This window comes from Bos indicus x Bos taurus, chromosome 8, assembly GCF_003369695.1.
Source record: "Bos indicus x Bos taurus breed Angus x Brahman F1 hybrid chromosome 8, Bos_hybrid_MaternalHap_v2.0, whole genome shotgun sequence".
In the NCBI taxonomy this organism is placed as follows: domain Eukaryota; kingdom Metazoa; phylum Chordata; class Mammalia; order Artiodactyla; family Bovidae; genus Bos; species Bos indicus x Bos taurus.
This window is the reverse complement of record NC_040083.1, coordinates 78,840,400-78,858,264: the sequence shown is the minus strand read 5'-3', so window position 1 is coordinate 78,858,264 and position 17,865 is coordinate 78,840,400. Positions and strand designations below refer to the sequence as shown.

Sequence of the window (17,865 nt, the reverse complement as noted above, 5' to 3'; positions counted from 1 at the left end):
TACCCTATGTATTCTGGGTATTTTGATAATGATTGCATTAAATCTGTAGATTGCTTTGAGTAGTATGGATAGTTTAGCAATATTACTTCTTCCAATTCATGAACAGGGATGTCTTTCTGTTTTTTTGTATCATTTTCAGTTGCCTTTGTCAGTGTTCTGATTGTCAAGAATATAGGTCTTTCAGTTTATTTCTAGATTTTTTTTATAAGATCTAGAATGTAATTAGCTTTGGATTCCTGAACTATATGATAGTTTTTTAGTGTATAGAAAAGCAACAGATTTTTGTAGTTTGATCTTGATCCTTTACAAGAAAAATCTCAAATAAACATCCTTACCGGCTATCCACAATAATTAAAAAAGAAGAAAGGTCAAAGTCAGCAAAAGAAAGGAAATAAAATGAGCAGAAATAAAATTGAGACCCTGCCACATCTTCAAATAGAAAATGTCAGTGAAGCCAAGAGTTGATTTTTTTTTTTGTAAAAAAAAAAAACAAAAAAATAGCCAGGCTCATTAAGAAGTCCCAATAAACAAAATAAAGAGGAGAAATGTCAGCCAATATCATAGACATACCAAAAAATCATAAGAGAAAACTATGAACAGTTTTATGCCAACAAAATTGGAAGACCTAGAGAAATGGATAAATTCCTAGAAATATACAGTCTTCCAGAACTGAATCAGGAAGAAATAAATAAGCTGAACCGACTGATCACCAGTAGTAAAATTGAATCAGTAATCAAAAAACACCTAGCAAACAGAAGTCCAGGGCTTGATGACTTCATAAGGGAATTCTACCAGACATACATAGAAGAGGTAATACATACCTTTCTCAAACTATTTAAAAAAACTGAAGAGGAGAGAATACCTAAATTCATCCTATGAGGCCAACCAACATTGCCCTGATACTGAAATCCAAAGACACTGCAGAAAAGATTATAGGCCAGTATCTTTGATTAATGTAGATGCAAAAATCCTCAAAGAAAATATTAGCAAATGGAATCCAAGAATATATGAAAAGAATCATACACCATGATCAAGTGGGATTTATTCTGAGATTGTAAGAAGGGTTCTGAATCCACAAATCAATCATTGTAATATACCACATTAACAAAAGGAAGGATAAAAATCACATGATCGTCTCAATAGATGCAGAAAAAAGCATTTGACAAAATTCATCCATTCATGTTAAAGATTCTCATCAAAGCTGGCATAGAGAGAACATATCTCAACATAATAAAGGCTGTTTATGACAAACCCATGCTAATATACTCAGCAGTGAAAAACTGAACACTTGTCCTCTACAAGTGCTTTTCACACTTAGATTTTTATTCTATCTGGAATGTATTTTTGTATGAGATGGAGGGATATAATTTTGTTTACCCATGTGTAACCAGTTGCGTCAGCACCATTTATTAAACAGTACCCCTTTCCTCTGCTGATTTTATAAAGCCATCTGTTATACACCTTGTTTCCCATGTATGGGTGTGTTTTGAGGTATGCCTAGGATTGAAGTGAGATCTTTACTTTGCATCTTGTCTGCTTTTCCTTCTGTCCCAGTGTCTCTCCTACCATACTTATGCCTAAATCAGCACCCCAGATTATTTTCCAAAACAGATTTCAGTAACATACCACTACCCTTAGCAGAACTTCAAAGCACTTTTTCTTTTTGGTATCCTCTCTCTTCGTCTCCTTTCCAAAATAAATGAGTAGAGTCATATTAAAAATAGAAACACGCCACAAATATAAAGTAGTAAGTAAAAGTTATCTTCTCTCAATCACTAATCAATCACTTTCACAATGTGTATTGTGAGACTTGCCTGTAAGCACATTCATTCATAGGGGTATGTAAACATAGCATTTGATGTTTTAGTATTTTTTTTCACACTCCACAGCAGTTTTTTTTCACATAATATTTGATGGCCATCTTTTCATCTTTATATCTGTCTCTGTCTCTTTTTGACAGTTACACAAGATTTTCATTGTGTATTTTTGTTATTATTGTACCTTGTTGGTGGCCACTTCGTTAGTATTGCCAAATTGTCTTTCATAAAGATTGTACAAATCAGTACTCCCCGATGAATGATAGTGCTGTCTCTCTAAACATCTTATTGTCACCTTTGCCAGGTGAAAAAATATCTGATGGTTTTAGTTTGTGTATCTGTAATTATAAATATATGAGATCAAGTATCTTTTCTTATGTTTGATCCCTATTTTTGATCCTTTGTTTGATCCAATTATGATCTCTAGTTTTAAAAAATAGCCTTTTTCTTATTCTCTCTTTGCTTTGTATAAGTCACCTAATTATTGTTTTGAAAATACTCTTCGTGTGTATTATATTACATTTTTTTTAATGAAGTGCAGTAGTTTAAAACTTCTGTCGTATTTGTTGATTTTTTTAAAAAGTGGTTTCTTCTTCTGCGGCTTAGATTTTCTCATTCTAAGATTTTTAAAGTAGAGTTCCATATTTACTTTAGAGCTTTTAGTTTCATTTAAAAATTTAACTTACTAATTTAAAATTTAAATTCTCAATCTTATTAAAGTTTAATTTGATAGAAAGTGACTTTAGCTAGTTTTTCTCAGTGGCTGAGCAGCTGTGTCAGCATTTTGTGAATGATCAATCTTCCTAACTAATAATAGTACCAACTTTAACAAATACCTTTGACTTTAATTCTGAACTCTCTTTCTAAAGATGTGCTATTCCTATACCAGTATCACCATTTAACTTCTGTTAGATATGTATTTATCTGTTGGCTTATTTCTCTAGTCATAGCCTTTGATTCAGAATTCTCCAGGGAATTCTATATTTTATTTTCAGGTGAATTTGAGAATAATTTTAAGTTGAAAAAATGTGGGCATTTAGATTGTGATTATCTTAGCTTTATTGATTAATTTAGAGATGATTAACATTTACAGTGTTAAATCTCTTAGTCAAAACATCTTCATGACTAAAGTGGAAAAACATCTTCATGACATATTCATTTTAAATATGTTTTTCTTAATGTTTTAAAACATGGTTTTCTTATATAGTTTTATTTCACTTATTGGTTATTACTATGAATATTACTTTTTATTCTATTTTCTGACTACTGTTTGGGAAAGCAGAAAAATCTGACTTAGTAAAAGGATTATTTTGATGTTTTGGTTAGCAGGGGATATAGGAAGAAGATCCACATGGACTGCTGTAATGACTATGCTTTCATAAAAATTTTTTTTTAGAAATTAAAAAAAATTAATGACAAAAAAGAAAGCTTTTGAAATATTTGATCATTTTTATCTTTGCAGACTTTGCCTAAGATTCTAAGCCATATTGCCCCAGCATTTTGCATGAGCAGCTGCAGCTTCGTAGTGGAAAAATCTAAAGAATCTACAGCTCGTGTTGTAGTTTGGAGAGAGATAGGAGTGCAAAGAAGCTATACCATGGAGAGTACTTTGTGCGGCTGTGACCAGGGAAAATATAAGGTAAAACATCTCAGGATCTCTAGCCATAGAAATATTTCAAGACTGTCCTTTCATATATACTCTAGTAGTTTTCAAATGTATATTAAATGATATGTTTGTTATACTGAGTTATATGTAATTCACAATAATGGAATTGAATCATATGCAGTGTTAAGAACAGTCTCTCTCTTTTTCTTAAATTCTCTGAACTAATAGCTTGCTTTGGGTCCTTATGAAGTTTTAGTTGAGTCTGTTTATAGTCATAATTTTTAAGAAAGTACACTGTAGTACACATTTAAATAGTGATTAGTGATTATGATTTATAATGAACTCTGAAGGTAGTACATTACTAATAAAAAGTTCTATCATTTAAATTTATTGAATGTAAGTATATTTTTATACATTTAGAAATAGACACATTACATTAGAAATAGACACATTTATTTATAAAGTTTTTTTTTATATTTAGATTTTGTGCATGTGTGACTTATAAATGCATGAAGTGTTTGTTAGTCGCTCAGTTGTGTTCGACTCTTTGCTACCCCATGGACTGTAGCCAGCCAGGCTCCTCTGTCCATGAAATTCTCCAGGCAATAATACTAGAGAGGGTTGCCATTCTCTTCTCCAGGGGATCTTCCTGATCCAGGGATCGAACCTGGGTCTCCTGCATTGCAGGCAGATTCTTTATCATCTGAGCCACCAGAGAAGCCCTTTCAATGCATATCCCTTCACTATTTTTTTTTTTTTTTCTTTACTAAAACTTCTGTGCTGCCATAGGCTTTTAATGGAAGAGAGTTCAGACTTTACTTTTGAAATTTAAGAGTAAATTTAAGAGTAACTTCCTTGGTGGCTCAGAGGGTAAAGATACACCTGTAGTGCAGGAGACTCAGGTTTGGTCCCTGGGTTGGGAAGATCCCCTGGAGAAGGGAATGGCAACCTACTCCAGTATTCGTGCCTAGAGAATTCCAAGGACAGAGGAGCCTGAAGGGCTGCAGTCTATGGGGTCACACAGAGTCGGACATGACTGAGTGACTAACACACACAACAAATGTTAAGTGACTTTGAATTTTTTAAAGTTTGAGCATGTCATAGGAAATAAATAGACCTTAGGTAAAACAACTGTTATTCTGTTTAGTTGTGTCTTGTTTTTTTTGATGTGGTACAAGAGGAAAGTGAATCTCATGGTGATTTTCATGCATCTCACATAAAAGCAATTATAGCTTTATGTTTAGAAGGAGTTTAAAAATCTTCCAGGTGCTTAGTATTAAAAATGTAAACATATTATGGTTGGTGCCAGAATCTTTAAGTGGAGAGCTTTGTGACTTTTCCATTCTATAACAAACTAGAAAAAAAAAAAGGTATAAATTTTACAACTGATGTTCAAACTTTGGGGCTCTGGATGGGTAGAACTTGGTGAAATTCTAGTACTTTGTGGAGAGTGACTTTTCCCTAGTGACTTTAAGTTGACCTCAGAATACTATTCTTTCAGAATGTGCTATCTTTTCAAATCTCTCCAAATACTGTAAAGTGGTGACTTCTAGACTCCCAAAGTCATGGTTGTGGTGAGAGAGGAGCTTGGGTACCACAGCCCGCAAATTGTGCCTCGTGGTTATTGCTTTAGTGGATGGTATGTGTGTGAGATGGGAAAGCTTGACAGTCACTTTTGTAAATGACCATAGGAAAAAAAAATCTTGTACTTTGTGATTTAGGGAAACAGACTGTAAATTATTTTTTCTCAAAGAGATACTTTATGCAGTCAGATTGGAAAAGGAAACTAAAAGCATCAGTGTCTATGAAACTAGTTTCTGGGGGTAGGGAGAGAGGATGTCAGGGAGGCTGAAACTTAAATGCCCCTTGAAATCATCTATGGCATAATAACAGCAGTATTTTCTTATTAGATTTGTATTCTACTTATAGACTTTCATTGGGTTATTTAAACGTTCTGTTTTTGCTTTGATAAATGTATTTGGTCATTGAAAAAACCACATAAAATATCTAAAATGTATTTTGAAACAAAATGTTAGACAAGTTTTGTAAAAATTATTAATTTTAACTTTTAAAAATAAAATGTATACATAGTAAATAGTTGACTTCCCAGGTGGCTCAGGGGTAAGAATCTGCCTGCCAATGCAGGAGACACAGGAGACATGAGTTTGATTCCTAGGTTGGGAAGCTCCCCTAGAGAAGGAAATGGCAACACTCCAGTATTCTTGCGTGAAAAAAAATCGCATGGACAGAGGAGGCTGGTGGGCTACTGTCCATGGGGTTGCAAAGAGTCTGATATGACGGAGTGACTGGGCACACAATGAATAGTCATTTCTCTTTTATATGATTTATATTGATATACTTCATGTGATTTACACTGGTAGAGTTACATTGATTTAATAAAACTCTTAGAGAAGTATGTCTTACTACAATAAATAAGTTTTTTACATCTAAAATTCAATCCTTTTATCATAACATATACTTCTTTAAAAAATTTTTTAACTAGCCAACTTTTTAAAGAGCAACTTTAGATTCACAGAAAAATAGAGTGCAAAATACAGAATTCCCATATACCCCTACCCTCCCCTCCCACCACATAATGTATACTTTTCAAACTTGTTAATATTAGCTAATAAGTTGTGTGAGTCTAATAATATTTTAAGAAACAAATCTTTTCACTCTCAAGAATGTTCTTATATTACTGAATTTTAGGTTTCAAATATTCTTTATTTTTGATGAGCTAACTCAGGAATAGGCATAGCCTTTCTAAACCTCTTAGATTAAGAAGGCAAATGCATTTTCTAATAAAGTTAATTAAGTTACATTTCCTAGAGTATTTGGAGGTGGCCAGACTATTTAAACAGTCAGTCAGTCATTATTTTAAAGGCATGTGCTTCATAGAGTAAATAACAGTTTTTATAATTTACCTCTTCAGCTGCTGTATGGTTTTAGATGGCTGCAGCCTTTGTTGGTATAAGGATTTTATTTACTTTAGAGTTTCATTTTTATCTGAAAAGTAAATGATAAATAGTAGTCAATTTACAGTAGTCAATTTTTATCCTTTATGTGGTAATGTTTAACTTTTGCTGAACCTTATATTATTTATTGGGAAACTATTAAAAAGTGTTGTGGTAAAATTTTATTTTTGTTTTATTAGATCAGATTTGAAATGGGCATTCTTAACTGACATGAAACATAAGAGTTTATTTTATTTTTACCTCATTGGCTTAGGTTTGTTGATTCTTTTTTTTTTTGCACAGTCACCTTTCTTTTGTTTGTTCTTTACTCACTGGTTTCTATTTATCATGTAGAAAAAGTATGTATAAACTAATATTCAAGTATACAGACTGGAGGCTTGATTATAACACTGTTTCGACGTCAGCATCTGAGTAGTAGATTACAAGTACTAGCAAGGTCTTGTAAAAATATACTTTTACATATGAGCTCCAAGAATAACTTACCTTCAAGATAGTCATCTGCTTTTTTTCCCCCTTCTCAGTGTGTTGGTGAAAATATTTTGCACACAGTAAATGAGAATAGACATTTTAGAAATTCTTTTTTAAGATGGTTTCCTTTTTGACTTAAAATAATCTTACATTGTTAAGACACTGTGCTTATGAGTTGTAGGTTCATACAAAGTAACAGGCTTTTATTTTATTAATATAGCTTCAAATTCCTTTTATGTAATTTTAATGAGATATAGCCAGAGGATAGCAAATGTCCTAGTTACATGTTTATGATTGCTTTATTTCTAGGGTTTACAGATTGGTACTCGAGAATTGGAAGAGATGGGAGCAAAATTTTGTGTTGGTCTATTGCGTTTGAAAAGACTGACATCCCCATTGGAGTATAATCTGCCTTCCAGCCTGCTTGACTTTGAGAATGACTTGATTGAATCGAGCTGCAAAGTGACTAGGTAAGACACACTTGTTTTATTCTTTTGTTATGCAGTTATCCTGTCAGAATTCATAGTTCAGTAAGAGGAAAGGCACAGAGACTTTGACAGTCAAGCATCTTTAGAATTTATATAAATAAGTTTGCACATCTAATGTATGTTCCAAAATGTGATAATATTCTTGATTCTTTTAACATTGGTATTTGGATAAAATTTTAGTAAATTACCCTTATATTTGAAATGCTATTTTAGTAATCTTAATGATTTACTTTTAACTCAAAAGTAAGCATATATCAGGTAATATATAAATTAAGAACGCTTGGAGCCAAAATTCATACTTCAAAAGAAATTTTATTTTGTTGATAATCTATACACATCAAATGGCTTTCCAATATCTTCTGACTACATCTACTAGAAACAGCTAATGTAGTATCACTCTGAAAATTTAACTACATGTGACAAGTATTTTTCTAAGTAGGTAATCTTTTGCTCCTAAAATTCAAGGTATGTAAATTTTGATCAGATATAGGCTCAGACATAATTTGATGTCATATTTCTTAATCATAATACTAGAGTTTAGCATTTTATACTTTGATACATATAGTTAGAAATAGTCCCATTTTATAGAATCTTCATGGTTTTTGTTGGTAGACACTGACATCAGATTTGTCAATTTATTGCCAGGCTCTGTTGTATGTATCAACTTAACAGTTTTAAGTGTAGTAAAACATTAATTAGAACTCTGTTTTTATATAATGTGATAACTGAGATAGTGATTACCTGCATTCTCTACACTTCAAAACACTTGGTAAACAATAATGGAAATAATTATAAATATATTTATGTATTAAATAAATATGCATAAAGTTGTTCTCATTGATGTTTAGAAGCTTCCTTTTCATTTATTTTATGTACTTTTGATTTCTGTTCCTAATGTTTCATTGTTGGTGTTACCTCTTTATGGAGGTAAAAGTCACAAATAAAATTGTAAGATATTTAAAGTATACAATGTGATGATTTGGTGTATATATGTATACACTGTGAAAGGATTTCCCCCATTGAGTTATTAACATGTCCATACATCACATTACATATTTACTTTTGTGTATGTGTGTTGGGAAGTATTTTTCAGTTCTGCTCTCATAGCAAATTTCAGTTACATAATCCAGCATTCTCTAGTATCAGTTCAGTTCAGGCACTCAGTTGTGTCCGACTCTTTGCGACCCCATGAATTGCAGCACGCCAGGCCTCCCTGTCCATCACCAACTCCTGGAGTTCACTCAAACTCATGTCCATCCAGTCGGTGATGCCATCCAGCCATCTCATCCTCTGTCATCCCCTTCTCTTCCTGCTCCCAATGCCTCCCACCATCAGGGTCTTTTCTAATGAGTCAACTCTTCTCATGAGGTGGCCAAAGTACTGGAGTTTCAGCTTTAGCATCATTCCCTCCAAAGAACACCCAGGACTGATCTCCTTCAGAATGGACTGGTTGGATCTCCTTGCAGTCCAAGGGACTCTCAAGAGTCTTCTCCAACACCACAGTTCAAAAGCATCAATTCTTCGGTGCCCAGCTTTCTTCACAGTCCAATTCTCACATCCATACATGACCACTGGAAAAACCATAGCCTTGACTAGATGGACCTTTGTTGTATAGTCACCATGTTATTCATTACTTCCTCAGACCTTGTTTATCTCAACAACTGAAAGTTTGTATTATTTACCTCTTGCCTGAAAAATCCCATGGACGAAGGAGCCTGGTAGGCTGCAGTCCATGAGGTCGTGAAGAGTCGGACATGACTGAGCAACTTCACTTTCACTTTTCACTTTCATGCATTGGAGAAGGAAATGGCAACCCACTCCAGTGTTCTTGCCTGGAGAATCCCAGGGATGGGGGAGCCTGGTGGGCTGCCGTCTATGGGGTCACACAGAGTCGGACATGACTGAAGCGACTTAGCAGCAGCATAGCCTGGTAGGCTGCAGTCCATGGGGTCACTAAGAGTCGGGCATGACTGAGTGACTTCACTTTCACTTTTCACTTTCATGCACTGGAGAAGGAAATGGCAACCCACCCCAGTATTCTTGCCTGGAGAATCCCAGGGACAGAGGAGCCTAGTGGGCTGCCGTCTATGGGCTCACACAGAGTCAGACACGACTGAATCGACTTAGCAGCAGCAGCAGCACTGCCTCCTCTTCCTGCCTCCTACCCCTTGGCAACCACTTTGCTACTCTCTTTTTCTATGAGTTGTTTGAAATTTTTTTTTTTTTTTACATTTCATATGTAAATGACACCAAGCAGTATTTCTCTTTGTTTGGCTTATTTCACTTAGCATAATGCCCTCCAGTTTCATCCATGTTGTAGCAAATGAAAGGATTTCCTTTTTTTAAAGGCTGAATAATATTCCATTGTATCAGTTCAGTTCAGTTGCTCAGTCATGTCCAAGTCTTTGCAACCTAATGGGCTGCAGCATGCCAGGCTTCCCTGTCCATCACCAGCTCCCAGAGCTTGCTCAAACTCACGTCCATTGAGTCAGTGATGCCAACCAACCGTCTCATCCTCTATTGTCCCCTTCTCCTGCCTTCAGACTTTCCCAGCATCAGGGAGTCAGTTCTTTACATCAGGTAGCCAAATTTTTGGAGCTTCAGCTTCAGCATCAGTCCTTGCAGTGAATTCAGGACGGATTTCCTTTAGGATGAACTAGTCCAAGGGACTGTCAAAAATCTTCTCCAACACCACAGTTCAAAAGCAGCAATTCTTCGGTGCTCAGCCTTCTTTATGGTCCAACTCTCATATCCATACATGACTACTGGTAAAACCATAGCTTTGATTAGACAGACCTTTGTCGGAAAAGTATTAGCTCTGCTTTTTAATATGCTGCCTTGGTTTGTCATAGCTTTTATTAGTATCTATCTGCATTTTCCTTATCCATTCATCTGTCGATGGTCAGATAGTTTTTATACTTTGACTATGTGAATAATACTGCTTTGAACATAGGAGTACAGTGTCTTAATGGTTTTTAGTGTACAGATCTTCCACTTTCTTGGTTAATTTATTCCTAACTTGTTTTTGATGCTATAGTAAATGAAATTGTTTTCTTGATTTCTGTTCCTGATGTTTCATTGCTTAGTGTATAGAAATGCAGCTGGTGGTATTTTTACGGATGCTATATGATGTCTTGTCTATTGAAGATAGAGAAAATTTACTTTTTCCTTTCTTATTTGAGTGACTTTTATTTCTTTTCTTCTCTAATTGCTTAAGCCAGTATTGTGGTGAGAGTGGGCATCCTTGCTTTGTTCCTTATCCTAGAAGAAAAACTTTTAGTATTTCATGGTTAGCTGTGGGCTTGTTGTATATAGCTTTTATTATGCAAGAGTGCATTTTCTCTTTACCTGGTTTATTGAGAGTTGAGTGAATGGATGATGAATTTTGTCAAATGCTTTTCTGCATCTGTTGAGATGATTGTATGATTTTTAGCCTTCATTTTGTTAATGTGGTAAATCACATGGATTGATTTGCATATGTTGAACAGGGTGCAAGGTGATCAAGATTTATGTGTGAGTCTTTTAATGTATTATTGAATTTGATTTCCTAATGCATTTTATTGAGGACTTTTCCTCTAAGTTCATCAGGGATATTGACCTGTAGTTTTCTTTTTTTTAAAGTTCTTTCTCTGACTTTGGTATTTAGGATAATGCTAACCTTATAAAATGAATTTAGAATTGTTCCCTCCTCTTTTTAATTTGGGAAAAGTTTGAAAATAATTGCTATTATTTAGTCTTTAAATGGTTGGTAGAATTCATTGAAGCCATCTGATCCTGGGATTTTCTTTCTTGGGAGGTTTTTGAGTATTCATGCAGTCTCCTCACTCATAATTGCTCTGTTCACATTTTCTATGTATTTCTCATGATTCAGTCTTGGTAGCTTGTATCTTTCTAGGAATTTTTTCCATTTGTTCTTGTTTGTCCAATTTGTTGGTGTATAATTGTTCATAGTAGTCTCTTATCCTTTGTATTTTTTAATGTATCTTTTGTGATGTCTCTTTTATTTATAATTTCTCCATTTTTTTAGAAAGTCTTAACAGTTTATTCTTTTTTTTTTAAATTAACTCTAAATTTCATGGATCTTTTTAGTCTCTATTTTATTTATGTCTGTCTGATTTTTGTTATTTTCTACCTTCTGCTAACTCTAGGCTTATTTATTCTTATTTTTCTAGTTCCCCGAGATGTAAAATTGGGTTGTTTATTTGAGATTTCTTTCTTCTTCATGTAGACCTTTATTGTTATAAACTTCCCTCTTAGAACTGATTTTGCTGCATGTCGTCAGTTTTGGTATGTTGTATTTCCATTTTCACTTCTCACAAGATATTTTTTGATTTCTCTTTTACTCATTGGTTGTTCAGGAACATGTTGTGTGATCTCCACATATTTGTGAATTTTCCAGTTTTCCTATTTGATTTCTACTTTTCTTTTCTGGCCACACCATACAACTTGTAGGATCTTATTTCCCAAATCAGCAATTGAACCCAGGCCCTCAGCATTGAGAGTGCGGAGTCCTAACCACTGGACTGTTAGGGAATTCCCAATTGATTTTGAGTTTTGTATTGTTGTGGTTGGGCTTAATATGATTTTGGTCTTCTTAACTTAATTAAGACTTGTTTGTGGGCTAAGATATGATTTACCCTGCATAATTTTGCCTGAGAAGAATATGCTTTTTTTTTTTTTTCTGTTGGAAAGCATGTGCTATATATCTTGTCAGGTCTGTCTGACCTAATATGTAGTAGAATTCCATATATATAACTTGGGAGAAATGGACAAATTCTTAGAAAAGTATAACCTTCCAAAATGGAACCAGGAATAAATAGAAAATTTGAACAGACCAATCACAAGCACAGAAATAAAAACTGTAATAAAAAATCTTCCAACCCACAAAAGCCCAGGACCAGATGGCTTCACAGGTGAATTCTACCAAAAATTTAGAGAAGAGCTACCACCTATACTACTTAAACTCTTTGAAAAAATTGCAGAGGAAGGAAAACTCCCCAAATCATTCTACAAGGCCACCACCATCACCCTTCTACCAAAACTAGATAAAGGTGCCACAAAGAAAGAAAACTACAGGCCAATATCACTGATGAATATAGATACAAAAATCCTTAACAAAATCCTAGCAGGCAGAATCCAATACCATATTAAAAAGATCATACATTGTGATCAAGTGTGCTTTATTCCAGGGATGCAAGGATTCTTTAATATCTTCAAATTAATCAGTGTGATACACTAAATTAACAAACTGAAAGATAAAAGCACACAATGGATTAAAGACCTAACTGTAAGAACAGAAACTATAAAACCCTTAGAGGAAAACATAGGCAGAACACTCTCTGACATAAAGCACAGCGAGATCCTCTATGACCTACCTCCTAGAATAATGGAAATAAAAACAAAAATAAACGAATGGGACCTAATTAAATCTAAAAGCTTTTGCACAATGAAGGAAACTATAAGCAAGGTGAAAAGACAGCCCTCGGAATGGGAGAAAATACTAACAAATGAAACAACTGACAAATTAATCTCCCAAATGAACAAGCAGCTCATTCAGCTCAATACCAGAAAAATGAACAACCTAATCAAAAACTGACAGAATGTGGTCCACAGGAGAAGGGAATGGCAAACCACTTCAGTGTTCTTGCCTTGAGAACCCCATGAACAGTATGGAAAGGCAAAATGATAGGATACTGAACTATCCTATCCTGAGGAACTCCACAGGTCGGTAGGTGCCCAATATGCTACTGGAGATCAATGGAGAAATAACTCCAGAAAGAATGAAGAGATGGAGCCAAAGCAAAAAGAGTACCCAGTTGTGGATGTGACTGGTGATAGAAGCAAGGTCCAATGCTGTAAAGACCAATATTGCATAGGAACCTGGAATGTTAGGTCCGTGAATCAAAGCAAATTGGAAGTGGTCAAACAAGAAATGGCAAGAGTGAACGTTTACATTCTAGGAATCAGCGAACTAAAATGGACTGGAATGGGTGAATTTAACTCAGATGACCATTATATCTACTACTGCGGGCAGGAATGCCTTAGAAGAACTGGAGTAGCCATCATGGTCAGCAAAAGAGTCCGAAATGCAGTACTTGGATGCAATCTCAAAAACGACAGAATGATCTCTGTTTGTTTCCAAGGCAAACCATTCAATATCACAGTAATCCAAGTCTGTGCCCCAACCAGTAACACTGAAGAACCTGAACAGGTCTATGAAGACCTACAAGACCTTTTAGAGCTAACACCCAAAAAAGATGTCCTTTTCATTATAGGGGACTGGAATGCAAAAGTAGGAAGTCAGGAAACACCTGGAGTAACAGGCAAATTTGGCCTTGGATTACGGAATGAAGCAGGGCAAAGGCTAGTAGAATTTTGCCAAGAGAATGCACTGATCATAGCAAACACCCTTTTCCAACAACACAAGAGAAGACTCTACACATGGACATCACCAGATGGTAAACACCAAAATCAGATTGATTATATCTTTGTGGCCAAAGATGGAGAAGCTCTATACAGTCAGCAAAAACAAGACTGGGAGCTGACTGGCTCAGATCATGAACTCATTATTGCCAAATTCAAACTTAAATTGAAGAAAGTAGGGAAAACCACTAGACCATTCAGGTATGACCTAAATCAAATCCCTTATGATTATACAATGGAAGTGAGAAATAGATTTAAGGGCCTAGATCTGATTGAGTGCCTGATGAACTATGGACGGAGGTTCATGACATTGTACAGGAGACAGGGATCAAGACCATCCCCATGGAAAAGAAATGCAAAAAAGCAAAATGGCTGTCTGGGGAGGCCTTACAAATAGCTGTGAAAAGAAGAGAAGTGAAAAGCAAAGGAGAAAAGGAAAGATATAAACATCTGAATGCAGAGTTCCAAAGAATGGCAAGAAGAGATAAGAAAGCCTTCCTCCTCGATCAATGCAAAGAAATAGAGAAAAACAACAGAATGGAAAAGACTAGGGATCTCTTCAAGAAAATTAGAGATACCAAGGGAACATTTCATGCAAAGATGGGCTCATTAAAGGACAGAAATGGTATGGACTTAACAGAAGCAGAAGATATTAAGAAGAGGTGGCAAGAATACACAGAAGAACTGTACAAAAAAGAGCTTCACGACCCGGATAATCATGATGGTGTGATCACTCACCTAGAGCCAGACATCCTGGAATGTGGAGTCAAGTGGGCCTTAGAAAGCATCACTTCGAACAAAGCTAGTGGAGGTGATGGAATTCCAGTTGAGCTGTTTCAAATCCTTAAAGATGATGCTGTGAAAGTGCTGCACTCATCATGCCAGCAAATTTGGAAAACTCAGCAGTGGCCACAGGACTGGAAAAGGTCAGTTTTCATTCCAATCCCAAAGAAAGGCAATGCCAGAGAATGCTCAAACTACCACACAGTTGCACTCATCTCACACGCCAGTAAAGTAATGCTCAAAATTCTCCAAGCCAGGCTTCAGCAGTATGTGAACCGTGAACTTCCAGATGTTCAAGCTGGTTTTAGAAAAGGCAGAGGAGCCAGAGATCAAATTACCAACATCCACTGGATCATGGAAAAAGCAAGAGAGTTCCAGAAAAACATCTATTTCTGCTTTATTGACTATGCCAAAGCCTTTGACTGTGTGGATCACAATAAACTGTGGAAAATTCTTCAAGAGATGGGAATACCAGACCACCTGACCTGCCTCTTGAGAAACCTATACGCAGGTCAGGAAGCAACAGTTGGAACTGGACATGGAACCACAGACTGGTTCCAAATAGGAAAAGGAGTACGTCAAGGCTGTATATTGTCACCCTGCTTATTTAACTTATATGCAGAGTACATCATGAGAAACGCTCAGCTGGAAGAAGCACAAGCTGGAATCAAGATTTCCAAGAGAAATATCAATAACCTCAGGTATGCAGATGACACCACTCTTATGGCAGTAAAGAGGAACTAAAAAACTAAAAAACCTCTTGATGAAAGTGAAAGAGGAGAGTGAAAAAGTTGGCTTAAAGCTCAGCATTCGGAAAACGAAGATCATGGCATCTGGTCCCATCACTTCATGGGAAATAGATGGGGGGAAACAGCGGAAACAGTGTCAGACTTTATTTTTGGGGGCTCCACAATCACTGCAGATGGTGACTGCATCATGAAATTAAAGGACACTCCTTTGAAGGAAAGTTATGACCAACCTAGATAGCATATTCAAAAGCAGAGACATTACTTTGCCAACAGAGGTCCGTCTAGTCAAGGCTATGGTTTTTCCAGTAGTCATGTATGGATGTGAGAGTTGGACTGTGAAGAAGGCTTAGCACCGAAGAATTGATGCTTTTGAACTGTGGTGTTGGAGAAGACTCTTGAGAGTCCCTTGGACTGCAAGGAGATCCAACCAGTCCATTCTGAAGGAGATCAGCCCTGGGATTTCTTTGGAAGGAATGATGCTAAAGCTGAAAGTCCAGTACTTTGGCCACCTCATGCGAAAAATTGACTCATTGGAAAAGACTCTGATGCTGGGAGGGACTGGGGAGAGGAGGAGAAGGGGACAACAGAGGATGAGATGGCTGAATGCCTCACCGATTCTGTGGATATGAGTCTGAGTGAACTCCGGGAGTTGGTGATGGACAGGGAGGCCTGGCGTGCTGCGATTCATGGGGTCACAAAGAGTCGAACACAGCTGAGAGACTGAACTGAACTGAATCAAAAAGTGGGCCAAAGAACTAAACAGACATTTCTTCAAATAAGACATACACATAACGAATAAAGACATGAAAAGATGCTTAACAGCACTCACTATTAGAGAAATGCAAATCAAAACCACAATGAGGTATCATTTCACACAGGTCAGAATGGCAGTCATCAAAAAGTCTACAAACAAATGCTGGAGACGGTGTGGAGAAAAGGGAACCCTCTTACACTTTTGGTAGGAATGCAAACTGGTGCAGCCACTATGGAGAACAGTGGAGAGTCTGTTAAAAAAATGGTTAATAGAACTGCCCTACGACCTAGCAATCCCACTGCTGGGCATGCACTGGGAGGAAACAGAACTGAAAGAGACATATGTCACAGTGTTCATTGCAGCAGTATTTACAGTAGCCAGGACATGGAAACAACCTAGATGTTCATCAGCAGGTGAATCGATAAGGAAGTTGTGGTACATATACACAATGCAATATTACTCAGCTATAAAAAGGAGCACATTTGAGTCAGTTCTAATGAGATGGATGAACCTAGAGCCTACTATACAGAGTGAAGTAAGTCAGAGAGAGAAAAACAACTAGTGTATATTAACACAGATATATGAAATTTAGAAAGATGGTACTGATGATTCTACATGCAGGCGGCAAAGGAGACACAGATGTAAAAAACAAACTTTTGGACTCAGTGGGAGAAGGCGAGGGTGGGATCATTTGAGAGAGTAGCACTGAAACATGTATATTACCATATGTAAAATAGATGACCAGTGCACGTTTGATGTGTGAAGCAGGGTACCCAAAGCCAGTGCTCTGGGATAGGGTGGACAAGGGGGATTAGGATGTGGGGGACACATATATACCTGTGGCCAATTCGTGTTGATGTATGGCAAAAACCACCGCAACATTATAACTGTCCTCCAATTAAAATATAAATTAATTAAAAATAAAAATCAACAGTGTAAGATGACACACAAACACAAAATTCTTAATTGTAATGAATTAAGGGCAGATTAGGGAGAAGGAAACTCTCAAAAAAAAAAGACTCCAGAGAATGATTTTTAAAAATTGATAAACATTGCCCAGGCTCGTAAGTCCAGCATTGTGGGAGCCCGGTAGAACTTATTTAGAGGAGGCTTTTACTTACTCTTCTCACTTTACCCCCTTTCTGCCTCTGACTCTTAAGTGAATAGCGTCTCTGATAAAACGTCTTTGAAAAGTCAGCTTCCTTCTGTTTGGATTAGGGGATTGCCTAAGCGAGGAGATCTAAAGGTCTGATTGCTGTTATAAAGCCTTTTAACCAATTCTGTTTTCAGTTTCCCCTGATAACCATTATCTTCAATTCCTGAACTTTTCTAGTGTTTTGTGATACAAATCGGCATTTTTTTCTTGGCCTCCCCTTCTGTAGATGTTCAGCAAAGTGGAGCAAGTTAGAACTCAAGCCTCCTCTTTTCATCCATCTTCTTCCATCTTCCAACATTTTGTTGATCTCTTCTTTGCTATTATCTCTTCAGTTTTCTTTTCTTATGTATTTATCCTTTTTAAAAAGTTATTTTTTTCTGTCATCCTAATGGCTTTTGAGATCCACTATGTTTATCATAAGTTATACAACTTTTTTTTTTCAGTGAAACGAAAAGAAATTATAATTTAATTATATTTTATATTGTTAGGGCATTTGTTGGAAATTACCACACACAAATCATTTTAATTTTACCCAATTGTATTTGCTGTATAATAAAAATTCCATTTCATATAACACTCTTTCTGCCTTATATTTTTCCTAGGGGGTGTGTTTCTTTTAGGTCAAAGCTGGGAATGTTGGGGAAAG

The 17,865-nt window shown here is 36.0% G+C and overlaps 1 protein-coding gene across 4 annotated transcripts in view; it reads left to right on the top strand.

The window, feature by feature from the left end:
• The window catches only part of AGTPBP1 (ATP/GTP binding protein 1), a 193,360-nt gene that overhangs the window by 168,556 nt on the left and 6,939 nt on the right, over positions 1–17,865 (top strand). For all 4 annotated transcript variants that reach the window (XM_027550143.1, XM_027550146.1, XM_027550145.1 and 1 more), the window contains 2 exons: positions 3,280–3,456; positions 7,176–7,336. In XM_027550143.1, the coding sequence (XP_027405944.1) occupies positions 3,280–3,456; positions 7,176–7,336 (338 nt within the window). The remainder of the gene's footprint in view (positions 1–3,279; positions 3,457–7,175; positions 7,337–17,865) is intronic.